The sequence below is a fragment of the Strix uralensis genome, chromosome 16, assembly GCF_047716275.1.
Source record: "Strix uralensis isolate ZFMK-TIS-50842 chromosome 16, bStrUra1, whole genome shotgun sequence".
Lineage (NCBI taxonomy): Eukaryota > Metazoa > Chordata > Aves > Strigiformes > Strigidae > Strix > Strix uralensis.
The window spans coordinates 6515391-6539593 of NC_133987.1; the positions used below are offsets into that span (position 1 = coordinate 6515391).

The 24203-nt window shown below is 43.4% G+C and overlaps 1 protein-coding gene across 5 annotated transcripts in view; it reads left to right on the forward strand.

Moving 5' to 3' along the window:
- The window catches only part of TOM1L2 (target of myb1 like 2 membrane trafficking protein), a 58655-nt gene that overhangs the window by 23347 nt on the left and 11105 nt on the right, over positions 1 to 24203 (forward strand). For 2 of the 5 annotated variants that reach the window (XM_074886657.1, XM_074886659.1), the window contains exons 5-13: positions 3987 to 4121; positions 5099 to 5257; positions 6012 to 6128; positions 8799 to 8932; positions 11357 to 11405; positions 12526 to 12649; positions 13731 to 13848; positions 15734 to 15809; positions 18985 to 19050. In XM_074886657.1, coding sequence (XP_074742758.1) covers positions 3987 to 4121; positions 5099 to 5257; positions 6012 to 6128; positions 8799 to 8932; positions 11357 to 11405; positions 12526 to 12649; positions 13731 to 13848; positions 15734 to 15809; positions 18985 to 19050 — 978 coding nt within the window. Of the gene's footprint in view, positions 1 to 3986; positions 4122 to 5098; positions 5258 to 6011; positions 6129 to 8798; positions 8933 to 11356; positions 11406 to 12525; positions 12650 to 13730; positions 13849 to 15733; positions 15810 to 18984; positions 19051 to 19648; positions 20964 to 24203 lie in introns of those variants that run through there. The other 3 variants (XM_074886658.1, XM_074886660.1, XM_074886661.1) reach the window with 2 other exon arrangements.

The window sequence follows — 24203 nt, forward strand, 5'->3', positions numbered from 1 at the left end:
GTCTGTTTCCCTGACCGTAAAATGGAGCTGTTTCCCTCCATTAGAAAGCATTCTGAATTCATTTTAAAGATGGTTATAGAAAAGTAAATGACCATATAGGAGTTAAAATGGTTTTGGTGTCTTTTCTCTGGTTATTGTGCAGTAAAAGTGCACTGTCAGATCCTTGCCTGCAGTGGGGAGGTTCAGACATAGGCCTGTCTGCCACTTCTCCTTCTGTGCAGCATAACAATAAACAGCCATGTTAATTCCACAAACCATTAGCAACACATGAGGAAACATTGGTGCCTGCCTGGAGGAAATCTGACAATTATAGGAAGCTTTATCTCTAAGCTCCTACAGGCTACTGCATACACCAGAGACTAAAAGACACAGCGTATTTAAAATGATATAAACCTGCTGCAGTGTTTCGTGTGGGAAGGTATTTACAAATGCGCAGCATAGTTTTCGAAATACGCTTCTTATTTTTGTGGCAAAGCATGCCCTTGAATATCTGCTGGTTTATTTGTTGTTTGGATACACAGATAGGGCATCGTTAGAGCATGACAATGTAAATAAGTGGTTTCCAAACAGGAAATAGGCTGGGTGGGGGAATTAGGTGGGCATTGCATTGTGGTCTGTGGGGTCCCTTTATTTCTGGTCTCTGATCACAAGGCTTTTTTAAAAAATAGCACAAAATTAATGAAATTATTAAAAACAATTCTTGTGCATCTGACTGAGCCCTCGGGTGTCTGCCTGCTTTGGTGGGAAAGCTGATGGATGCGGTGACCAGGAGATGAGGTTAAACACTGTCCCACAAAGAGACGCTGTGCGTGTTTCCGTACTGTTTCCTCTGCTACAGTGTTTTAGAGGATGTTGGTTACGCTGGGTCCTGGATTTAAGTGGATTCCCAGTCATCAGTGCAACTAAGATGGAAGTGTTTGCAACATAACCAAAAAGCCACAGTCGTTGCCTCAGTGTATTAAACAAAACTTTATCTGAGTAGACTTAGTGCAAGAGAGCTAAAAGCCTCACTCTGGGTACTAAATGCCTTTTGGTATAAAAAGCCTGAGAGTTATGAAAGTTGCCTGTGGGTGGGTTCTGTTAGTGTCTTTTTAGCTGGAGGTGGTAGGGGACTTTGTTTTCCAGATTGCCTGACAAGTTTGGAAAAGTGATTGCAGTCACTCATCTCAGGTGCTCCGTGGACACGCACCCCCAAAATATCCCCTACGTCAGGACCGCTTTGCTCAGCTTAGACTTTGCTCTTTAGAGCTCCCCGCAGTTGGAGTTAACTGCGTTCCAGGGGGCTGATCTCTTCTCGGCTCTGCTCCACTAACATTGCATTTATCCCCTTCTGTAGGCTTTTTACAGTTTGATATCAGGGAATTAATAAGAGCAGAAATGAGAGGATTAATAGCACTTGGAAGCATGAAAAAAAGCTGTACAAGCAGCATATGTCTTCAGCCATACAGCTCTTGTGCTCTGGGGCCTTTCCATAGCAAGAATAGATGAAGCTGCCATCCAATTTCTTATCTAGAGACTTGACTGTTTTGAGATGTTGGGCATCTTGTGTCTCACTTTCTCAACCTGTTTCCCAGTGTACATGAATTAGCATGTATTACGTATTGCTTATCCTTCCTTCTCCACCTTGCTAAAAGGCCTTGGAAATATTCCTCATTGCTGTGCCTCTGGTCAGAGCTTGCACATCACCTCAGAGTTCATACCACCTTGCTGCCCAGTAGCTGAGCACTGTCATCAAAGATAAAGCATGGGGAAACTTTTAGTGACATGGCAATTTCTTCTGAGGGTACACGTGTTAAAAAGTGTCCAACGCTGAAAAAATTGGCTTGGGGTGGTCACTGATTTAGGGGCCAGATTTGCAATGGTATTTGATTAACCTGTTTGGGCACGCTGAGGTGCCAAGTGGGATTTATACAGCAGCATCCTTGAGTATCCACCTTTGATAGTCTGGCCCAAAGTCTTAGAAGGTCTGAATTCAATCTCACCTCTGTCATACACTTGTTTGGACAGTGGGCGAGTCTCCTAAGCTCTGTGCGTAGCTCCTTATCCGTAAAGTAGAGCTAATATTACTTTTGCCTAGTTGAATTGTAAGCTGTCTAGGACAGGGATTGTCTTACAATGTGTGTAGACAGCGCTTAGGACAATAGCGCCCAGCCCTGCTTGTGACCTCTGAGAGACACACGAATGTAGATAATGCTGCCAGCCCAGGCAGAAGAATACAAATTAAAGTGTCTCCTTTCTCCAGGAAGGAGAGTTGCAGAAGAGAGAATATATTAAGAAGGTAGAGTGCAAATGAAGTGAATTCACTGTCATTAGCGCCTACGAGAAAATCTATAGGAAGCCAGTGAAAGAGAGGATGCATTAGTACATCCTCCTGGACAAACAAGCGTCATTAAAGGTTGGGGGCAGCAGCACAGCATACTTTTGCCACTAAGTTTCTTTTGAGTGCTTATTAAATAGACCATCCCTGGCCTAACATTTCTCACAGTTACTTGCAAATAGAGTTGAAGTAGGGAACACCATTAGGTAGAAGCATCATTCCGATGGCTGCTTATGTAAATTGAAAATGCAGAGAAAGTGCAAGGGTACGGTTACTTGTACAGTCAATACCTCCGTCAGAATTAGGGATGGTTTGGTGGAAGGTCAGTTCCAAGGAAACAGAATGGCTCTTTGCACTCAGAGCTGTTTTTTCTGGCTCGGATAGGGCTGTTCGGGCTTGCACTGCATCAGAACAATTGATGTAGTTAATTTACTCTTAACAAAGCTGAGAAGCAAACCCAGAATTTGTTAGCTTGAAACTGATAATGGATTGTTTCCTGGGCATGTAGGGTAGGAAATGCTCTTTCTTAGAATTGAACAGAACAGGAATATAAGTATTATTTCTTATCTTGCTTTGCTATCTTCGATTTCTCACCTCTCAAATATAAAAAGTGGTTAAAAGCAGTTTTTAAAGTAAAAATAGTCAAAGGACTAGTGTAAAAGTGATGACTAAATGAATTAAGTTCAGAGCCCACACACATGTCTCGCAGTAGTTCTGGATCCAGCGCACTGATACTCTACCTCACATATGTGGGGGTTTGTGGAATGCTTCATTTTTAATTGAGTCATAATATTTCAATTTTTCCTTCATCTAAATTTTTAATACTTGGCTAATTTCCAGCAAAAGTGAAAGGGGGTAGAGGCTTTCAAGATATTATGCTCCAAGCAGCTTCACGAGTACAGGAGGCTGGCAAGCAAAGAGAAACACTTGTTGCTCTCACTGAAGGAAAAGCTCAAATCTGAATTGAAGTCTTTTTAGACACCAGAGAATTCATGCAGGAGAGATATGGAATTTCCCTAGCTGTGGGAAATTCTCCCTTTAAACTTGTTCTTTCCGACACACCGGGGTGTCTGAGTGTCGGACATGCTCTGTGAGAACCCAGGCTTCATTAGTTCTGCTGCCCATGGGACTGCATGTTTCACAATATAAGAACCTCCAAAACTACCTTTTTTATTTAAGTTTGGTCTAAATAAAATACTGAAGAAAACTTGGCAGCTGTATCTTTTCTTTGGCAGCAGATGAGGATCTTTCACAGAGTAAATTGAGATTACCAAAGATTATTGTATGACTATGAATTTTGCTTAGATCAATTTAATCTTTCAGATTTTTTTCTGGTGGGTCATTGGCCATAGAATATGCAAGAAGAGATCAGCATGCAATCACTGCTAAGTAGAGGAGATTGGAAGAGGCTTTCATTTGCATTTACAGATTTTGATGTCAGGGGCTAGACGTAGCTACTGTGCGCTGGGTTCCTGTCTGGTTTATATGTGAATAAAATGTGTACGTGACTGTCTTAACAATATTTGCAGGATCTTTTAGACCAGCTCTAATGATTATAGCTTCCCTTTGAAGCTGAAATACATGAAAGCTTTTGTAGTCAGTATCTGAGGTCAGGGTGGAGCTGGAACTTTGTTTGGAAGGTTTATGGATAATCCCTCATGTTTTCCAGGCTTGGGCTGATGCCTTTCGAAGTAGCCCTGATTTAACTGGCGTAGTGCATATTTATGAAGAACTCAAGAGGAAAGGCATAGAGTTTCCCATGGCAGATCTTGATGCTCTGTCTCCAATACACACACCACAGAGGGTAAGCTGCAGCATTGCAATTCTGGGGGTATTTTCTCAAGATGTCTAAATAGTTGGATAACTACTCTTCTTTTCCCTCCTGTTTCTCCAAATTTGGCTCATTTTCTCACTCCTGAAAAGACCTTTTTAATAGTGAAAAGGTTTGTGGAAGCGTAATGCAGCTGCATTTGACAGGCTGATAAGCTAATGGTATCTCCTCCCTCGAGTCAAGCAGCAATCTGAAAAGAGAAGAGAGTTTGGAGGAGGTTTGTACACTTGTACCACAAAACCACTAGGCAAACGCAACTAATTTGTTCAAAGAGAGTCCAGCAAGATATATGATTGAGATTTACTTCTTTAGCTCAAAAGTATGGTTGTTTCTGTTGGTGATAACCCTGAATCAAGGCCTGCCTGTCTTTTAAAGGTGTACAGAGTCTGAATCTTTCACTGATCCCATGGCAACGTGAGATCTTTACACCTTTGAAAAGTTAGGTCTGGAAAGTTGACAGAACTGCTGCTAGGAAGCAACTTAATGATCACAGGTGTTCTGATTATTCGCTCTGAAAACTGAAGTTAATGAATCTTTGAAGTGGTAAATGCAAGTGATCAAGGACTGAAAGATTACAATTCTTGTGTCAAGGTTAATTAAATTCAGTATCTATGTATCGCATCATTTTTTATAAGCCTGCAACTTAATTCCTAGTTGAAAATAATTTATAATTATTTATCTTTGGCTCATGTTTTTATTTGGCTTCTCACTTTTCTTGTAAAGGTAAATTGACTTAAATACACGTGGGTTGGGTCAAAAGATACAGGCGTGCATTTTTGTGGCAGCTGTCTGTTTATGGGCTGGCCTGCCAGTCTGTTCTGGTAACCACACTGACCTTTTCCACAAGGTGCAATTATGTTCTATATTTGAACGTATTTGGCCTGAGGCTGCTGACAAAGCAAGTGCTGTCACAATTCAGCTTTTGAACTCGTGTCTTTCTGATGTGGCAGAGTGTTCCTGAAGTTGATCCTGCAGCAAATATGCACAATTCACAGTCTCAGCAAAGGATGAGCACCAGTTCTTATTCTTCATCTTCTCCAACGGCGTATTCTGCTCCTCAGGCCCCAGCTCTGAATGTGACTGGTCCCATCACTGCGAATTCTGAACAGGTATTGGGATGATGATTCTTTTGAGTGAGACTCTTTCAGCAGATCAAATTAGAAACGAATTTACAGAGGAACTTTCATTTTAACTCTTTTGACTTTGATTGCCTCCTAGGTCTGGTTTGACTTACTAATCTTTCCTCCTGTATGCTGTAAAAACTAGGCTTTAGAGTTGTGTGTATGGCCTCCTAATGGCAGCAGTTACGAAACCTCACAATCTGATCTACCAGTCCCCTCAGCAGTTGTACAGTAGGTTAGCAGTTCTCTCTCCTTTAAAGGCACAGAATGTCTTGCAGGTGCAAGAAGCCTTTCTAACAGGGAGTTAAGTCTGCATCCATAAGACCCTTGCAGATGCCCTCATATAGGATCTTTTCTTCTCTCTGCAAAAATAGTAACTTCAGAGCTAAAGATCCAGCTCAAAAGTTGTACATCTTTCCCCACATTTGAGTGAGGTACACATGGTGCACTGCAGCCAAGGTGTGTTTTTAGCTGCTGTTTTCAACTGCTTCCCTTCCATACAAGCATGGCACGTCTGGGTTTGTGAGTCGTTCTACAGTTCTTTCCTTTTTCTGTTGCTTTTCTAAAATTTTCTCCTGGGCAAACTTTTTATCTTTACTTTTTTTTTTTCCCTACTAGAATGTCTGGAGCCTCAGATATCAAGTCAGACAGAACCAGGGGTATCACAAAGTCAGTTGTTGAAAATGATCTGCTTAAACCAAAAGATTAGGCAGTATTTTGCTGTCTTTTTACCCCAATGTAGATTGCCCGGCTGCGCAGTGAACTGGATATTGTTCGTGGGAATACAAAAGTGATGTCTGAAATGCTGACAGAAATGGTACCTGGACAAGAGGATTCCTCAGACCTTGAGTTACTCCAGGTAACAGTTCCCTAGCAAATATGATTCTGATCCTTTCTGTACTTGAGTTTCTCTGGGGGGTGTGTTTTTTGTTGTAGTTCACTGCCTTGGTTTGCTTGGTTTACATAATGAATGTGGGCTGTGCTTGGCCCTGATTAGTGACACCACTTGATGTTCTTCACTTGTTAAAGCTTCCAGTGACAAGGATTTCCTAACTTTCCTTGAAACTTGTTCCAGTGCTTTTTTTCTCCACGTAGCTAGAAATTTTTCCCAACACTGATATAAGGTCTCCTTTAGCACAAAGCAGCTTAGCATTGCCATAGGCTCTGCAAATCCAGAGCATTTCTGCTGCTTTTACATCCTCCATCATCACTTGTACAGTGTCAAAACATTCCCAGGTGCTATGCAGGAAAAAAACACTCCCTGTTTCCAGCTGGACTACATATTGCCAAGGGTCTGTGGATTCTCTGCCACTTGGAAACTTATATGTGAACTAACTGTCTTTCCAGAAGATGTGCTGTAGCTTCTCCTGAAGGTAGTGTCTTAAGGTAGGCGCTTGGGTGAAGTTTCATGCTGTCCGGAGGGTTAGACCAGGTAATCAGAAGGGAGTTATTTGCTGGGAAGTCTCGATCCAGTGTGGCATTTATTATCTCAAGAGGGAAACCAGTTTAAGTTGAGCTCACGTTTCAGGATTCATGCTGGTTTCTCTAGGCCAGTGGTAGTGGGGTGGCCTTTTGGCTGAGGAAAGTAATATAGTACCACATGGAACGCAGATGAGGAATACTGTGATCTAGCATTCCAGCTGCTGCCCTTAACATGGTATTTGCCTTTCCGTAGCTTCAGAAATAAGCTTCTGTTTTGATCTTCCAGCAGGGAGGATGGGCTCCCACAGCAGTACGTTTGGAGGAAGGCAGGGAATTGCTCTCTGTGATACACCAGAGTTTGAAATCCATCCAAAAACTGGTCTCTCCCATGCAGCGGTATTGTGTGTTTGTCTCGGAGCCATCATGGCAGCTGATGAGAGGCCTTGCAATAAAGAGCCTTTCAGTTACTGCCCATTTGGGTCGGACTGCTCAAAACAAAAGAAGCTTCCAGGAAACCACGGCAGACCAAAACAGCGTAGAGCAGTTTGCTTACATTCAGAAACAACTACTAACATCTTGACAGCGTAACCTTACAGCCTAGCTTTAAGGTGAAAAAACTTGATCATAAAATGGAGTGACAGCAACGATTCTTTATTCCAACTGGTTCCATTCTTTGACTGATGCATCCTAAATCTGAATCACAGAGCTGGGGAGAACCTGGTTTTGATCACAAAGGATGGTTAGTCTTTTGAAAGCTGTGAGTCGGTGCTGTATGCAAGGACTCCTTGCTTTGAGGTTTATATAGCCCTCCTCCTTAAATAATTCCTGACATTTTCTCCAACAATCAAATGTAAACAGCTTGCTAGAGAGCCAGCTCCGAGCAGAATAGATAGGTACTGTCAGCCCTCTCAGAAAGGCAGCAAACAAACCTCTGAAATGTCACAATCTGCTTCTAAAGTGATGGGATCAAAACTGACATTGGAGAACACATTCCTCAAGCTGTTAAGGCAGCTGGATTGCACTAGGTGAAATTTATCCAGAGCTTAGGATGTCAGACCAAGCAAGGAAAACAAACACATTTTTGCTTTCATCCCGAAGGTTGTGTACCAACAAGTCATCCTTGTTTAGTGCTGAATTTTTGCTGTGAAGTGGAGCTGGGGAGGGGGAGTAGAAGATGACAGAGGGACATGCTTTAGTTGAAATGTCAGTGCTTATTGAAGTAAAACCATGGGCCTAATCAGTGGCGCCATGCCATATGTCACATTTCTTCGTGTAGTTCCTCCTCAACAGGCTGGTTTTGACCTTTGGTCTTGAGGACTTTCAGGAGTAAAGAATTCTGCTAAGTAATTGGTGATGGAAGAGTTGTCCTGCAAGTATGAGAACTCCTGGTTTAGGCAAATTCAAATCTAGATGATGAGAGATGTCTAAAATAAATGCCCTTAACTCTCCGTTATTTAAAATTGTCTTCTGAAACTCCCCACTGCCTTTTTGCAGTCTCTTGTCTGTTGACTTGCTCAGTTGAAGGGAACGTTTCTGTGTATAGTTCAGTACTGAAGTGTGTGTGGAGTGCTCATCTTTTCCAGCTCCTGCTCCTTATTTTGTGTTCACCCTCATGTTGTCAGTAGTTGGTAAGTTCTGTGTCCCCAGCATTTTTCTTCCTAGCAGTCACTTAGCTACTCGTGGTAGCCCTGATGAACTTTTTTACCACACTTGTTCCACCGTGTGCATCTTCTAGTTTTTGAGGAGAATATTGCCAAAAGAGCAGATTGAATTTTCCTTGAAAGATCTCTTCTGGAAAGCTGTTGTATTAACATGTTTTAATCTTAAAACAAATCACTAAAATACAGATATTTATTTTCTGAAGTGCTCAGAGTTAAAGAAGAATCAGGATGTTGAATTGTAAATAGGCTCTCAAGGTTTTATGCCATCATCTCATGAAGGGCATGTTTGATTAGATGTGCTTTTGGGTGACATTTAATCATGCAAAGATAGACTTGTCTTAGTGTTTCTCAGCTGGGGGATATGTTTGGCTGTGAACAGAGCTCAACTAAATCTACTTATGGCTAGCTGCTTATCAGAATGTGTGTGCACAATGCATTCCTCCTAGGAACTGAACCGAACCTGTAGAGCTATGCAGCAGAGAATTGTGGAGCTTATCTCGAGAGTGTCCAATGAAGAAGTCACAGAGGAACTGCTGCATGTGAATGATGATTTAAATAATGTCTTCCTCCGATACGAAAGGTGGGGCACCTTTTCCATCAACTGCTTACGTTCGTTCTGGGTTTACACTTCAGTGTAAAATAGATCAGCTAACAAGAGTTGGCCATCAGGGCCAATGGTCCCATGGAACAAAATGCAGAGAACAAAACCACAGAAAGCATTTACAAAGTCTTTTTATGATCTTTCATGGTAACATTCCTGTTTCAATTGTTCCTTTAATGCTAATGCTATTTTTGTGTTGTGCCATTGAATTTTTGTGGGACATATCCGTAAAATGCTGGGCAACCTTATGCAAAACTCTGAATTAGAGACTTGAGTCTGCAAGTCCCTCTTGTACGGTGTTGTACAGATGTAGGGACTTGGGACCAAAAATAGCACAGCCCCAGCTAGTTCCACTCGCTAGCTTGGGCTCTGCACAGATGCTTGTGCTGCTTCCTGGCTTAGGGAGGCTCCCGTGAGCTCTCTGTCTTCTGATCTCTCAGCTTTCTAGTTCCAGTCCTGGTGCAAGGGGAGCTGCCTGAGGTGGGCGTGACCTTCACGCATGTAAGGGTTTTGTTTTTAAGTAACACTTAAAATCTTGAAAAAAGCCTGTCTTGTACAGAGCTGAGGTTTTGAAGAGTTGGTCTGCGGGAATCATCCCCAGGGGCGGGACTTGGGTCATAGGACTTTCGACATGTTAGACAAAGGCGCTGTCAGCCACATCTGCTGCAGTAGGTGACACGTGATACGGCAGTCTTGGGAAAGTTTAATCTTCCCCTTAATGACAGGCCTGGGGAGTGAGGCACTAAAGAGTACCCTTTGTTCCTTGCTCTTAGCACAGGGCTTTGTTTCTCAAGCCTTTAAAAATAAATTAGACTCTAGCTCTGTGGATCTGTGCTGTCACAGTAAAGGCTGGAAAGAAGACTCAGTGGCCTCAATTTTGTCTTTGATTTAGTCGTTCAGAGGAGATCGGGGCAAACTTTGAAACAAATGCTGCCTTTTTATGTGAAATGGTGTTTCATGCACGAGCATGATTCTACAGGTGGCAGAGTGTAACTGTCACTAAGGTTTAGTCTGGTCACCCTTAATATTTTTTCTGTTTTCCACCATCTGTGACTTTGCTGACTGGGACTAATGTGTTTGTAGTCATTGTACACGGAGGGGTGGGCTGAGTGATGTTAGCGAGCTATTTGTGGTAGAATAGCTGCACTGGTCTGAGCGTTTCAATAAATTCCAGTTCGTCCTCTGCTATTCCAAAAGCTCCACATTCATCACGCTGATTTCTAGTATGGGTACCGAGCTCTGTCAGTGACTCAAGCAGAAGCTCTGGCCTTCGCTGTGAAGCTTTGGATGTAAACGAACGTGTGGTTCCTAAGCCTTTTGGTGAGAAATATGAGGTGGGAGGTGTCTCAGGTTTCCAGCTAAGGGAGCTGGATTTCCAGTAATAGTAGACACCCACAGTTTCCTAAAATTGAAATTTGGGCCTGAATTTGGTTTTCCTGCCTTTTAAGTCTGCATTTTCATCTGTTACATTAAGAAAACATTTTAGTTTGCTTGAGATTCCCTGTTGTATTTTGTACATCTGGGAGAAGCCCCACAGGATTATATGAATGTTATGGGTTTTTTACTGAAAAGACAGGTTATGTGTGAAACTACTTATAAATGAGGAAAAATTCTAACCTCAGAGAAATCACGGTGCTTTTCCTGGTAAGGAAGGAGATTGGACTGGCCGCAGACAGGCCTTGGGAGGAGGTAGTTCCCCTGCTTTTTTGAGTTCTTGAAAGCTGAGTTTACGTTTTCAGCCCCAGATGCACAGCTGGTTGGGGAAGCAGTAGAGAAGAGACCAGATCTTGACTAGCCAGGCTTCTTCCCCCAAGAAGTATGAGGATTTTTAGCCAACGTCGTTACTTTTCATTCTTGGAAAGTACCAACCTGTTTGAACATAGGCTCTGCCGATTTTTGAGCTGACCCAGAATGTTTTAAGAAATGAATCTGCTAATCATTGTTTCTCTTGCCATGTGCTGCCTGGGTAGGGCTGTGCTAGCGTGCATATGGCTTCTCATTTACATGTATTGCAGCAAGAGGGAGCTGTTAAGTGGGAGTAGGACTTGCTGCAGTGCTCAGCTTATTTAGCTGGGAGCATCAATCTTGCTGCAGTTCCTCCTGTCCCTTGGCTAACAGAACAGTCTATCATGAAGCACTTAATGGAAAAAAACCCCCAAAACCCAAAGACAAATCCTCAGGCATCTGTGTGCTGCAAGATCAGATTAGTCAACTTAATATTGACTTCTGCAACTATCCTCCCTTTGTCCTGGCTTGGAGTTAAAGCTTTCAGGGTTCCCTCTTGAACCAATGAAAACTAAGTTCAATGGCAAGCATGTCATGGCTTTGTTATAAGCTCGCGTTTTTCATTGTTTATTGGTGGCTTTGATAGTCCATGTTAGTGTTTTGTTGTTTTGTAAACAGATTTGAACGATACAGATCGGGACGTTCAACACAAAATGCCAGCAATGGAGTAAGTACCTAACTCCATTTATTATGTCAGCAGCACCACCACACTAGCCGTGCTAATATCTCTACTATCGGACCTTTTACCTGTCCAGCCTCGTGTCCTGCCTGTAGTAGCTAATCGTGGATACCAGGAAAAGAGCCTAAGAATGTGACAAACCGCAAGTGACAACTTTTAGCTCAGGAAGACAGTACACTAAAACATCTCTGTGTTTATAATTCTTGATGGATTTTCTTTCCTCTCTTAACTTTTTTGATTGCTTTTGAGTCCATGTGGACTTTAGGCATTCACAGTGTCCTTAAGCAGTGAGTTCCACAGTTTCACTACACATTTTTACATATTTATGTGGGTATTTATATATAATAAATAGTTTGTTTACATTTGATCAGGTCACAGTGATTTCTATTTGCTCCACTTAACTCTTTTTCACTGTGTTTTACAATACTGCTGTTCACGTTAATTTTCTCCACGCCACTCATAATTTTAGGAACCTCTCTCATCTCCTTTTTCAACAGCCCCTTTCCAAGCTGAAGAGCTACAGTGCTAACTATTTTTTCAATGAAGACTATTTTATAGTTGTTTTATAGTGTTCAGGGTCTGAGTTCATGAGGAATTCCTATATGGCACTATTACACTATCTATTCTGCATTCTTCTAACCATTTCCTCTATTTACTTTGCCTGTTTGATTGCCACTTCTACTACAGTGTGATGCAAACTTCAGCACAGGCTCTGCATTGTAAATTTACTCACAACAAAAAAGTTTTGTTTCTGAAAACAGTTTATACGTCATGTGGAAGATGGTAGCAAATTCTGTTTGACTTAGATCTGATGTTGATCTGGTCCTAAAAGAGGTGGAGAAAACAGACACATTAGCTAAATCTGAAGAGATGTAGATGGCCTCCAGGAGATTTTCCTGCTGTACTGAGCAGTCAAACTGAGGTTTTTTTGGTGACTGACCCTTTTTATTCTCTACTGGTCACCATAGTATCCAAGAGACTGGCCCATTTGGCAGTATGCAAGAGAGATCTTTTTAGGAAGCACCCATTATTTTTTGGTGCTTAATGTTGTACTGCAAGAAGCAATCTCTGGCATGTGTAACTTGCTGTGTTTCTTGTGTCCCAACAGGTACTGAATGAGGTGACGGAAGATAATTTAATAGATTTGGGTCCTGGCTCTCCAGCTGTCGTGAGCCCAATGGTTGGAAACTCAGCACCACCATCTTCACTTTCATCACAGCTTGCAGGGCTTGGTGAGTACCTGAACTAAATGGTGCTGATGAACATGAGGCTGCAGTGCATGGGCTTCTTCCAGCCTAACCAGTCTGTGGGTCCTGAGCAGCACGCAGGGGCTGCTTGGCAATCCAGGTGTGTGATTGTAGCTGAGGTCCCTGGGACCCATCTGAACACCCAGTACAAGCCCTTATCGCAGTGGGCTGTTGGGATTCACGAGGAGCCATTTTTCACTTGTGGGTCAGGGAGTTTCTGTCCCTTTGGCTCTCCACTGCCCAATTGATGTTGCCATGTAGCCTTCGGAAGGTTTGGGCATGTGGTTTACAGGATTAGGAGGGCTTTCCCACTCCCCTGCACTGTAGCCATCTGTAATTGGGAAGCAGCCTGGCACAAAGGGAGGGATTTATTAACTGAAGGGGAAACTGGAGGAAAGGGTGCAGGTTCTTGTTCATGGTAAAACTTGTACTACTGCTTCTGTTTCTGCTTAGGTATAGCAGCTCTCCATGAAATCAGTCTGATGAATGTTCTTGATTTCCCTTCTACAAATAATACTTGAAATGTCTGGATGAAAAGTTTCATGAAGCTCTTAGGTGTTTTACATTAAATCAAACTGAAGATTGTTTGATAGGATCACTTGATTTGACTGAAGGTTCTCCACCTCTTTCAGCACTGTGCCAATATCATATCACTTGATTTGAAACTGGGTTTCACAGTCAATAGCTGAGAGACAGCACTGTGGAGAAGACTAGTATCCATGCCCAAAATTTTGGACCACGTTAGTGAATAGTAAATAACTCAGGATGAGGTTGGCAGCAGGTACACACTAATTCCCAAATGCTGCCTTCTCGGTGAGAAGTACTTATGGTGTGGTGCTTCCAGAAGGAATAAGTCAATCTCTACGTTTGTCTTTTAAGAAATTCATGGTTAGCCTCCAGCCTCTTCTGGACAGAGCTGTGCTCAGTGTTGCAGCCGTTAACTAGATGATATCTATAGCTGTCCTGTATTGTTAAAAACTTCCTCTGTAACCTACATAGTCACGGCAGTGGTGCTTGCATACGGTTTGCTATTTCACTGGTTCGCTTTTTTTGCCTCTGGTTGCAGACTTGGGTACAAACAGCGTCAGTGGTACACTCAGCTCTCTACAACACTGTAATCCTCGTGATGATTTCGACATGTTTGCACAGACAAGAGGCAGTTCCTTGGCTGAGCAGCGGAAGAAGTATGTTGGAGTTTGTCTTTAGCACTGTTTGAGTCACGGCATTGCTGTTTTCTAAGGGCATAAATCTGAAACTTCTTGACTTCATTCCAGACTAAAAAAGTAGTTTTGGTGTATGCTTTTGTGTTTTTAATCCAATCCCTACCCTGTTGGTCATTATTATTATGGGTAAGTGGAGAAGTTGCTACTGCTGGGCAGAGCAGACTGGCTGAGTAATGTTATTTGACTGTCTGAGTTAATGAGCTCACTGGAAACTTAGGAATGAACTTGCCTTTACTTCTGCAGATGCTTCCTCTCATAAAGGCTTGTCATCCCATCCACCCAGCCAGGGCTTGAGATACAGGAACATAAGGGTCCTTCACCTGAAGGTCATGGATATACTTTGGTGACTGAATTGCTGTCATCAAGGGCTTGGAAACAGAATTACCATCCAGTTAAACCCTCCCTTTGGCCCAGCAGTCAGACTCTCGCAGGCTGTCAAGGCAGTGTAGCTTGCCTGGCTGCCATGCTATCCCTAATTTGTTTATATGCACAGGGCTTGCATCTCTAGAGCTGCAGAACTGGCACTTTCAAGGGCATTTAACAGGTCAAATTATTTTAATGTAAAATAAATCTGTGCACTTATTAAGAAATCCTTTGATCCCTGTCGAGTGAGATTCATTAAAAGACACACTTGGGTATTTTTCTTTCATATATTATTTCTTGCCTCCTTCTGGTTCCAGATTCTAGAGGATGTAGTGGCTACCAGCAGTCAGAACATCGTCAATATCTTGTCTCAAACTAAGATATGTTGTTAAAGCTCAGACCTTAGCACACTATCAAAAACCGGAAAACTTGAGCCAGCAAATTTATTAGGATCATTTTTTTGCAGTTATCAAACAGCTATTGGTACTGCCTCAGCTGTAGTGTCAGTGTTGAGATGCTCTACTGTAGAGGCGTACATTACCGCTGGAGATTTCAGGCTGAGAGCCCTAATGTATAGTCAGAATGGAGATGCATTGCAGAGAGATCTAATGGAGGTCCCTCTTCTCTTGTGCTAAACGAAGCACAAAACTAGTCTTCCCACACTGCACCTCTATCTCCTTCTGCGAGCTAATGGAACAAGGAGCACATTCCAGTCCGTGATTTCACAAGGGAGGGTTGCTCTGTCTTCCTTGGGTTGTACACTGTGTAACTGGAGCAGCAGCGAGGCAGTAAAGATGTGAGTGTGACTCGCCGTGGTGTGTAGGTGAGAGCCTCTGGGTGCTGTGCTGGGAGCTTGGGTGGGAGACATGGGGCTTCTCCCAGGGGCTGATTTATGGGCAGGTGTTGGCGTCTGCTTCAGCTCATGGTTCACCACTGTGCTCTGAGAGATTATGCTACTGCCTCTGTCACCTGACTGCTACATGTCCCTTTTGCATAGCAATTTAAGAAACTTTTTAAAAATCCAACCTCTGTAAGTAGTGCATTTCTTTGTATGCTTCGCTGCAGTTGCTTAGTTATGTTTCATCTGTCTTCAGGTCTCCCTCTGCCTCCCCCCATGCACGCATCAAGGTCAGGCTTCCAAATGTCATCTTCAGAGCTTTGCAGAATGTAATCTGTAATCAGGCCTCTTTTTGTAGTCCCCTGCTAGTTCTTGGACACGCTTATGGTGCCTTGTAACCTATTTGCCTACCTTTCATAACACCAGTTTTACTCTTTTTGCTTCAACATGCTTACTGAAACTGGTGGATGGTCTTTAGATAGAGCACACTCCTCTTCTTGGAATACACTTAATACACTTGAAATCTTATTAAGAAAGAGAATGTGCTTTCTGATTTCCAGGGGAGTAAATCAGAGCAGCAAGTGCGTTCTGCCTGGGTGACTGCTGGACTTCCTTCTAGTTCTGTGGTTTGTTCCTTTCTTTCAGCGTGACATATGAGGATCCACAGGCTGTCAAAGGACTAGCGTCTGCCCTGGATGTTCGAAAACACAACACAGGAGGGGTAGGTCGTTGCTCTGCGTTCTGTTATCTGAAGCCGTGCGTGGAATCCAAGCTGTAGGCAGCTGCTTTGACCAAGACTTCTCATTCTGTATTCCAGCAACACGCTAGTACTGGCTATTTTGAAATTGATACCGAGGAGCAAGTACTTGCTCAGTAATGATCTCTAAGGAGCTGCTACTTAGCACACCAGCCTAAAAGACTTTGAAATCATAGTGGGTAAATTCTCCTGTGCTCTTGCAGCTTGCCTGGGGGGTCCAGCTCTTTGACTGGGCTGAAAACAACAAGTGGGGGACGTCTTGGGAACACTGGTGTGTGTTAGTTTGGTTTTGCTTATGAAAGTTGATGCAGTCTTAATCCACTAGACTTTGCTCTAAGCGCGTTGATATAAGAGTGAGTTACAGGGAGAGAAATGATGTAGACTTCTAATGCTTCGCATGCCTTGCCATAACTGCCCTTGCATGCAGTCTGTTCTGTCTGTCCCAGGGCAGGCTCCTGCTATCTTGTGTGGGCAGGAGAGGCCCACGCGCTGTCACCTCAGCAGCTGATGCTAGAAATGTGTTTGAGAGCGCGAGCTTGGCCAGCTTTGTCTGCATACCGCGATGAAGGCAGAAGTGAAATGAGCTTTCAGATCGTCCCTCAACCTCTTTCTACCACCTGCTTCTTAAAACTGTCCTGCTCTCTTATACTTAGCTGTGTTTTTGGATGACGGAGCAAGTTCAGAGCCTTTTCCTAGTCTACTTTCGGTCTGTGCTGACCACTAGAGAGCACGGCAGAGCCAGTGTAGCATGGGAGAGCCAGTTCAGCATGCACACGCCTCCCTTCATGGAGAATTGCCTCCCCATGCCTTGGCTGATCCCGCCCTGGTTCTTTCATAAGTTGAAATGGGAGTGCTCAGGGCAGCTGGCATGCCTGACAGCTTGTGCTCTGAGCCAGGGGGAATTTGTGTTTGGAGCCAGCTGGGGTCAGATCACAGCTGCCTGCCTGCCTGGGCCATAGTTTGGTGGTAGCAGGCCTTCAGCAATGATTTCTTATGGAGCATACCCCCGCCCCACAAATCTATCTGCTTGTTCCTGTCCCTGTCCTCCTGCAAAAAGGGTAATTTATAACCCAGGTCAGCCCCGTGACCAGTTTTAAGCTCGGCCCCATGAAAACTCATGCCAGCAGTACTGAGGGAAAAGGGGGGGAAGCACAGGGAGGCAGGGACAGAAGTGTATTAAGGATGGTGAGAGAGGAATTCCTGAAGCCAGTGTGACAACCCAAGCCCCCAGTATCACTGAGCTGCGTTATTGGCAGGACCTGGGAAAGGATTTGAGATTCTGCTCTTTGTTCCTGGCTAGCCAAACGCAAGGGGCTTGCACTACTGGTCAAGGGGGCTGTATTCCCCCAGTGGCCATGGGGTCGTGTCCTTATTTATTAACACTTTTGTTCTCAGCCAATTCTGCTTGAGGCACCAGTGTGACCTGTCATTCACACCAGCTTAGCTGCTGCTCTGCCCAAAGTGTTGTCAGTTCAAAGGGCTGTGTCTAAACTAATCTGATGGTCAAAGTTTTTTGGGGCAAACGCTTTATGGGTTGTGGAACTTTGGGCTCTGAGATGTTGTAGAGACTTTCAGCCTCTTTTCAAAGGTCCTGATGACTGTATCGTGTAATCAAAATAGCTTGTTTTGAAATACAGTCTTTCGGTAATTGGTAAACACTACTTTTTGTCAAGTGTTGTGAGGCTCGTGGGTGTCTCTTCTTAAAGGAAATAAAAATTAAACTCTTCTAAAGTTACCAGCCCCAGCATGTGTAGCAAAAAACTGGCAGAGCTCAGTAAATGAAAGACACGCGTTAATTTGGGTAGAGAGCTAATTTAAGAACAGCTCTAGGGAGGAGCCAAAAGCTTCGCAACACATTCTTCACACACATCTTGTTCCAGCACAGTTGTCCAGTGGTAAAATTCAGCACATCCGACGTTTCTAATGTAGTCATTCTCAGAATGGTCTGTAGAGAGGTGGCTGATCACGTGGCATTAGCTGTCTTTTAATATGATTTAGCAGCTGGAAACAAGGCGAGCTAAAAATACACTGTTTTCTTAATATTGCTTTTCCATGTTGGGAATTGCTTTTGTTGCCACAGAGTTGTTGCGTGATCACAACTGGGAGGAGAGGTGTCCAAGAAACAATTCTCTAGTGTTACACAGATAGTAGATGAAGTGGGAGTGATTTCCCCTTTTTTTATCCCAGCACAAGTACTGAAATGAGACATTAAAAATTACAGCTGATTCTCCATTATCTGTGGTAATGGGGACAGGAGAGGTATCCCATGTATAGAGGTATCTGGATGGAGGTATTTCAGCACAGCAGTGGCTCTCTGCTGAGCTAGCCCAGTTCTGACAGGGCCAGTGGGCTGGAACCACTGCGCTCTGCCGGTCCCGAGCAAGCCCCTCCAGAGCTAGAGATGACTCTGCATCCGGGCCCTGGCTCAGGGATGAGATGCTGAAGGACAAGAAGCCATCTTGAGAGTCTTTGTGTTGCTGTGCCATGCAGTCTGCAACCTGCTCAGAGAAACTGGATGCATCAGCGGTCCTTTTAACCTCTGCTGCTCTTCGAGAGGGGCAGTTTGAAAGACTGCCAGAACACTGCAGCAGACTGACATTACTTACCCTCCTGCTCAGCACCATCATTAGAGCTGTCATCCTGTTAGAATTTGGGGCAGAGTCTGTCTGCTGAGATCAAGGAGGTAAGTAGGGCGGGCTGCAACTCACAGCTTCATAAACAAGGGAAACTCCACAGTGCGTAATACTTGTTTCCAGTAAAGTCTGACTGATTTTAGTAGGTTGTATAGCCTACACTTTTTCTTCTTCTAAGAAGATGACAAACATCAGCCTCACTACTAGTCAGTGATTTTTTTTTTTTAATTTTTTTTTTTAATATCGGCATGGAGGAGGTGCTAAAATTCTGTGAACTGTCTGTAGGAAGTGCAGAGGTTGGGGTGAGGTCTGTCCCACCACGGACAGAGCTGACAGGCAGCAGAGGGGGATGCAGCTGCTGCCAGAAGCTACCATAGGCAACTCTGTGTGTGTATGTGTGTGTGTGTGTGTGTATATGAAGTTTTTAACTTGCTGCTGTTATATTACTTTATCATGGGTTGTTGCTGTGGTTTCTCTCTTTATGGACCTTTCTGTTCTCGACACAGAGGAGAGGTAAAGGTGGGAACTCAGACATGGAGCCCATAGACAAGTGGCTAATTACACAAGGAATGGTGAGGACTTCACCAGTGAAGCAATTCCTACTGCCCACCCCAGTCCTTTTACCTAGAATAACCATCCTCCATTCACCTCTCGTCCTGCCCTACTGAACCACTTGAAATCAGACAGTACAAGGAGTTTATTTCCCACCTGCATCACTACCTGGGGCAAAGGGAAAGATTTGCACCAATTTCTGGTTTATACAGCACAAAGGCCTGTAACCAACTGAATCATTTGTAGGATCCCACATCACCTCCAGAAGAGGCCTGGGGATCCAATTGTTTCCTTATACTGTCTTGATTTATTTATGCAGTATCCACTTTTCGAGGGATAAACACAAGTCTCATGGATCTTGTTCATAAAGAGGACATTTTCTACGTGTCTTTAAAGCAGCCTCTTCTGCTAGTGCTTAACTTCATGGTGTGGAATAAACATACAGACGCTGTAGGGTCATACCTAATTGAATTGAGTAATGCAGGGATAGTCCTTTAAAGGAAGGGAATGGGAGAACTGCTACCCAGATTGACATCTGCCACCCCATTGGCGTTAGGATTCAGACTCCAAAAGGTACAATAGTGTTTCTGGCTTTAAGGATTTAATTTCTGTGTCTAGTGATGCCAGTGCTCTGATAAAATCAAGCTTCTGAAGATCACTGGATCTGTGCACATTTTGACCTTGTTTGAAGTTGTCCTTCAGCAACATGCTTGCAGAGAGAAGTTCAAAAGTGCAGAAGTCTACTTTAAGTGCAGAAGTCAGAGGTAGGTAAAAAATAGCCTCAGCTATGCCTTAAAGCCAATCTAAGACCAGTTTTTGTATTTTTGGATGATGTAATCCATTGCTTTAAGTGTTTGAGATTAGTACCAATAATGTGACCTAACTGTACAAAGTCCTTCTGAGACGGTCCTGACTGCAGCCGAGTTCAGAACGGGGCAGTGCAGAATCCCCTTCAGGCTGGGCTGCGCTTGTAGTGCAGCGTGTGGGGCTGGGCATCAGGAGGCCCATGGAGCAGGAATGCCTCACACTGGGGAGAGCCTTGAACATCCCAGGCTAAGATGCCCAGTGCTTAAAGAGAGAAACATAAAATCCTGTGATTGTATGATCATCCCAGAGAGTTTAAGCTTGAGAAAATCCAGAGTGTGCAATATCAAAGTGCAGCAACTCTGTGAAACACTTTGCATTTATTCTTCTAGGTTTAGGGCTAATCCAGATTAGTTCTGAGGGTCAGTTTGTGAATTTGTCAGAAGCTTGCACGGCTGGTGCATACACAGTGATTGGACACGTGTGTATATACAGTTGTATCTGCCTGCCTGTGCAAGCACCCAAAAGCAGTTCTGTGCCTGCTAGCAGACAGGGGTAAGCCCAGCTGTAGGTACCTATCCTTGGGAGCCAGACTTTCATTTCAGTGCTTGTCAGAGACCCACAGCTCGTAACATGAGAGCAAAAAGCCATAAAGTGAGCAGCACTTGCTTTGCCTCTGATACTGTTGACTGTAGTTCACAGAGGCTCTTGCTTTTCGGTGGCTCGGTCGCAGCCAGAGATGTGCTATGCCACTGTTAGATGTTCATCCATAATGAATAATCCAGTGATTGAGTTAGTTCCTCTTCTTTGCCTTTCCACTGTTTACAAGAGCAGAGAAGCATGAAATCGGCACCCCTGCTGTTCACACCACTTGCACCACTGCTTTATTAAAAAAACAAACACAATATTCGTTCATTGGCTTGTGGTTATTCAGTCTGGAAAAAGGATACTGCAGCATTCATGGAGGCATACGGATTTGGGGAGGGAACGGGGTCTGGCTGTCCAGCCAGTCACTGCTTACAAGCCTGTCACCTTGTTTGTATGCTAAATATGAGAGAGAAATACCTAAAATAAAACGAAACTAATCATTAACTCTGTTTCTCTCTTAACTGGCTGTAGTTCTTAACCGTATTTATTAATATGACTTTGTAGCATTTGCAATATCAGTGGAATAACTAGCAGCCCAGGTATGAACTTGATGTGCACGTTCTTTGGTAACTTTTTGTAGTTTTGAGATGAGGTGGGAAAGAGTGGTGAGCTGCCATTGCCATTATCTGTACAACACTGAGACCAGCGAAAGGGTGTTCTCCACCTGCCAGAGAGGTGCTCGCATCCCTCGTGACCTGATGTCGTTCTTTCCAAACTGAGATACATTTAAGCGTAGCGTTGAGTTCTTCACACTCCCATTTCTGTGCATCCCGTTTCACCAACACACCTTTGCAGAGGGAGGCTCATTCATGGCTCCTGTGTGTACTCTCCCAGTAAATTTGGCAGTGTTTTTTCTGTTTTAGCTTAATCTACAGCTCAGTTCCTCTGGCAAGGTGGTGCCAGGACCATGGAGACACAAACCGCACCGTTATCCATTCCAGCTATGCCTACAAATCTAACATAGACAAAAGGATATCTGCAGGAAATGTTCCTGGTTCAGACATGACTTAGGGGTGCTGGCTGAGCTGTTCCAGTACCAGACTGTTTGCAGTGTAAGGTCTGGGTTTTTGCAAGTTAGGCCACGCAGGTGTCATACAGGGGGTCTGTATCAGCAGCTCTTGGCTTTAGCACTACGTTTTAGTGCAGGTAATTCCACTTCCCTTCTCATGAGTTTGGGTAGCTAGTGAGGGTTGCATGAATATATTAATTTGTTAGAATAATCTGTCACCCCACTCAGCTGCTGAATGGATATTTGTTACGAAGGGAGAATCAGGTGTTGCTTAAGACACTACGTCAGGACAGACATTATTTGGGACAGTGGTAGGGGAAGAATGAAACTGAACCAGAATTCACAGGAAGTGACAGGAACAGCTTTCAGCATTGCATCTTGACCACCAGCAGCACTCCTGGCTAGAGAGGAGATTCCTCCCTGTAGTAAAGATACACACGTAAAGATTAAATGAAACCTTTGCTGAGATGTTGTTAATTAGTAACAAAGTGGGATGCTGCTATGTATGCCTTCAAGAGAGAGATAGGATCTAAGATGGGGAAATGACTTGGGTAACATGAGACTGTTGAAATACGTCATCTTCTTGGAGACTGAAGTGCTTGAATTGAGCACAAACTGAGAAATAAACGGGTGAAGATCTCCTGTGTTCTGTGTGGTAGGAGCCCTCTCCCTTTTGAAGGCAAGCAGGCGTGTTCCCTTGTTCTGAAGACCATGTGGGTTTCATTACCTGTCCAGCCATGGCATTTTACAGAGCACTCTACAAGGACAATGTGATATACCCCCCGTGAAGGAAGGCTTTCGCTGTCTGGACATGCCTTTCAGATCCAGATTGGCTGGTTGGTGTACGGGCACAACAGGCTGTCTTGGGGAACCTGCTGCACCTGAGCTCTTGCCTTCCCCATCTACGAGCTGTGTAAACACAGTTACAAGTAATCAAGTAGCTAAATCAAGCCTTACATGTAAAGTCAAACGTGTTCTAATATTGCGGCCAGGCAGCTATTTCAAGATCACAACAGCTTTAAATAGATGGTAAGACTCTAGTAGTAAGCTGGAGTGGACTGCTAGTGTGCATCTTAGTGCCCTCGTTCTGCTACCGTAGGAGTGACAGACCTTTCCTTACTATTGCTAACTAACGGGGGGAGTGAATAGCAGCTAACCAAGTATTGGTGTCAGCTTTGTTAAACATCTAGAAAGAAGTGGAATTAACTACTACAAGGCAGTAGTCTAGCAACAATTAGCATGAACCTTGTTAAACATTTTAAGAACATTAATGAGCTCACCTAGAGACCTGAATTGTCATTTCATACCTGCTTCTTTTCCAGTGGGATCATTTTTAATAGAAATAAAATGTGATAATAATAACCTTAAACTGTCTTTTTAAGGGTAGAATATTGGATTTTTATGACTTCTGAGGAAATATATTGGCAATACTCTTTGGCTTTTGATTGCTAGTGAGAACACCAACACAGTCTAAGTTAGATAAGTATGAGCTGGAATTCCAGGTTCCTGTGGGTTTTGTGGGATCAAACGCTCGCGTGTGTTCTCCCAGCCCTCCTTTTCCATTTCCCTTTCAGGACTGTTGGGATGATCCTATTTGTAGGATTTTCCAAAGACTAAATGAAAAAGGAATTTGAACAATGAGCCCAACTTTTAATTAAAGCCAGTTACTTAAAGTACCCAAAAATATTTTGTGACTTAATTTCCATTTACTTTGAGTATAGATCTTTTAAAAAGAAATCGCAATATCGTTATAAAAACAGCTCTTGCAGCCAACACTGACTATCTAGGGAGCTGTCTTGCCAAGACTGAGAGCTTCACTAGACCGTGTATGTTTGCATAATCGAAGTATTAACAAGACGGTATCCCATTCTGGAGCCATTTCCATGTAGTCTGCGGCTGCCACTGCTTTTTGTTCCCAGAAACTGTTGTCTTTTTTAATGTGTAAACTAGCTAATTTATTTTTACATTGCTTCTGTTGTGTTTTAGGGGATTAGTTTTAACAAAACTCCCCTCCACGTTTTTCAGTTTAGGGCTTCTGAAAGGGGGAGACTTGCCAAATACACAACTGACTGGCAAAAAGTGAACTTCTGCGTGTGGCCAGTTTCAAATGAAATATAAATGGTACAATGTTGCAGTTCACATATTTTAAAACTTCCTGTTACTCTTGAGAGTTTCCCCCCCTCTTTATTCTTAAACAAATTAAACCGGATACATTTAACCCATGTTTTATGGGGGAAAATGGGCCTCAGAGCCTGAGGAAAGTAAATTGGAAGTTTGAGCATGGAAGGAGCAATAGACACAGACCCTTGGCTCTTCTGTAAGTGTGCTGGAAGATGGGGGAAGCTTTTTAAAAGGTCAGTGCTGAATAGCAAACGGCTGACATGCTCAAATGTTTATCTTACAGCTCTCTCTGCTTCTTATAGAAGTGTTCTTGCACTTCTGAGGGTTTTGTTTGTTTGTTATATAAAGTAGGTCTGTCTGAAAGTAGAATTCCTTTCTTCCCTTTTTTTTTTTTTTTTTAATCTTACAAAACACAGCAGCACAGACTCCTATACTGCTGAGCTGTTCTTTGAGGATTCCTGCAAACTCAAGAGTCCTGCGATTCTCAGGAATCCATTACTTGCTCAGTCATCTGTCATGTTTTCAGGATAACCAAGATTTGAACTGCTGATCCTCCTAATACAGGGACCACAATACCACTATGCTTTTTAG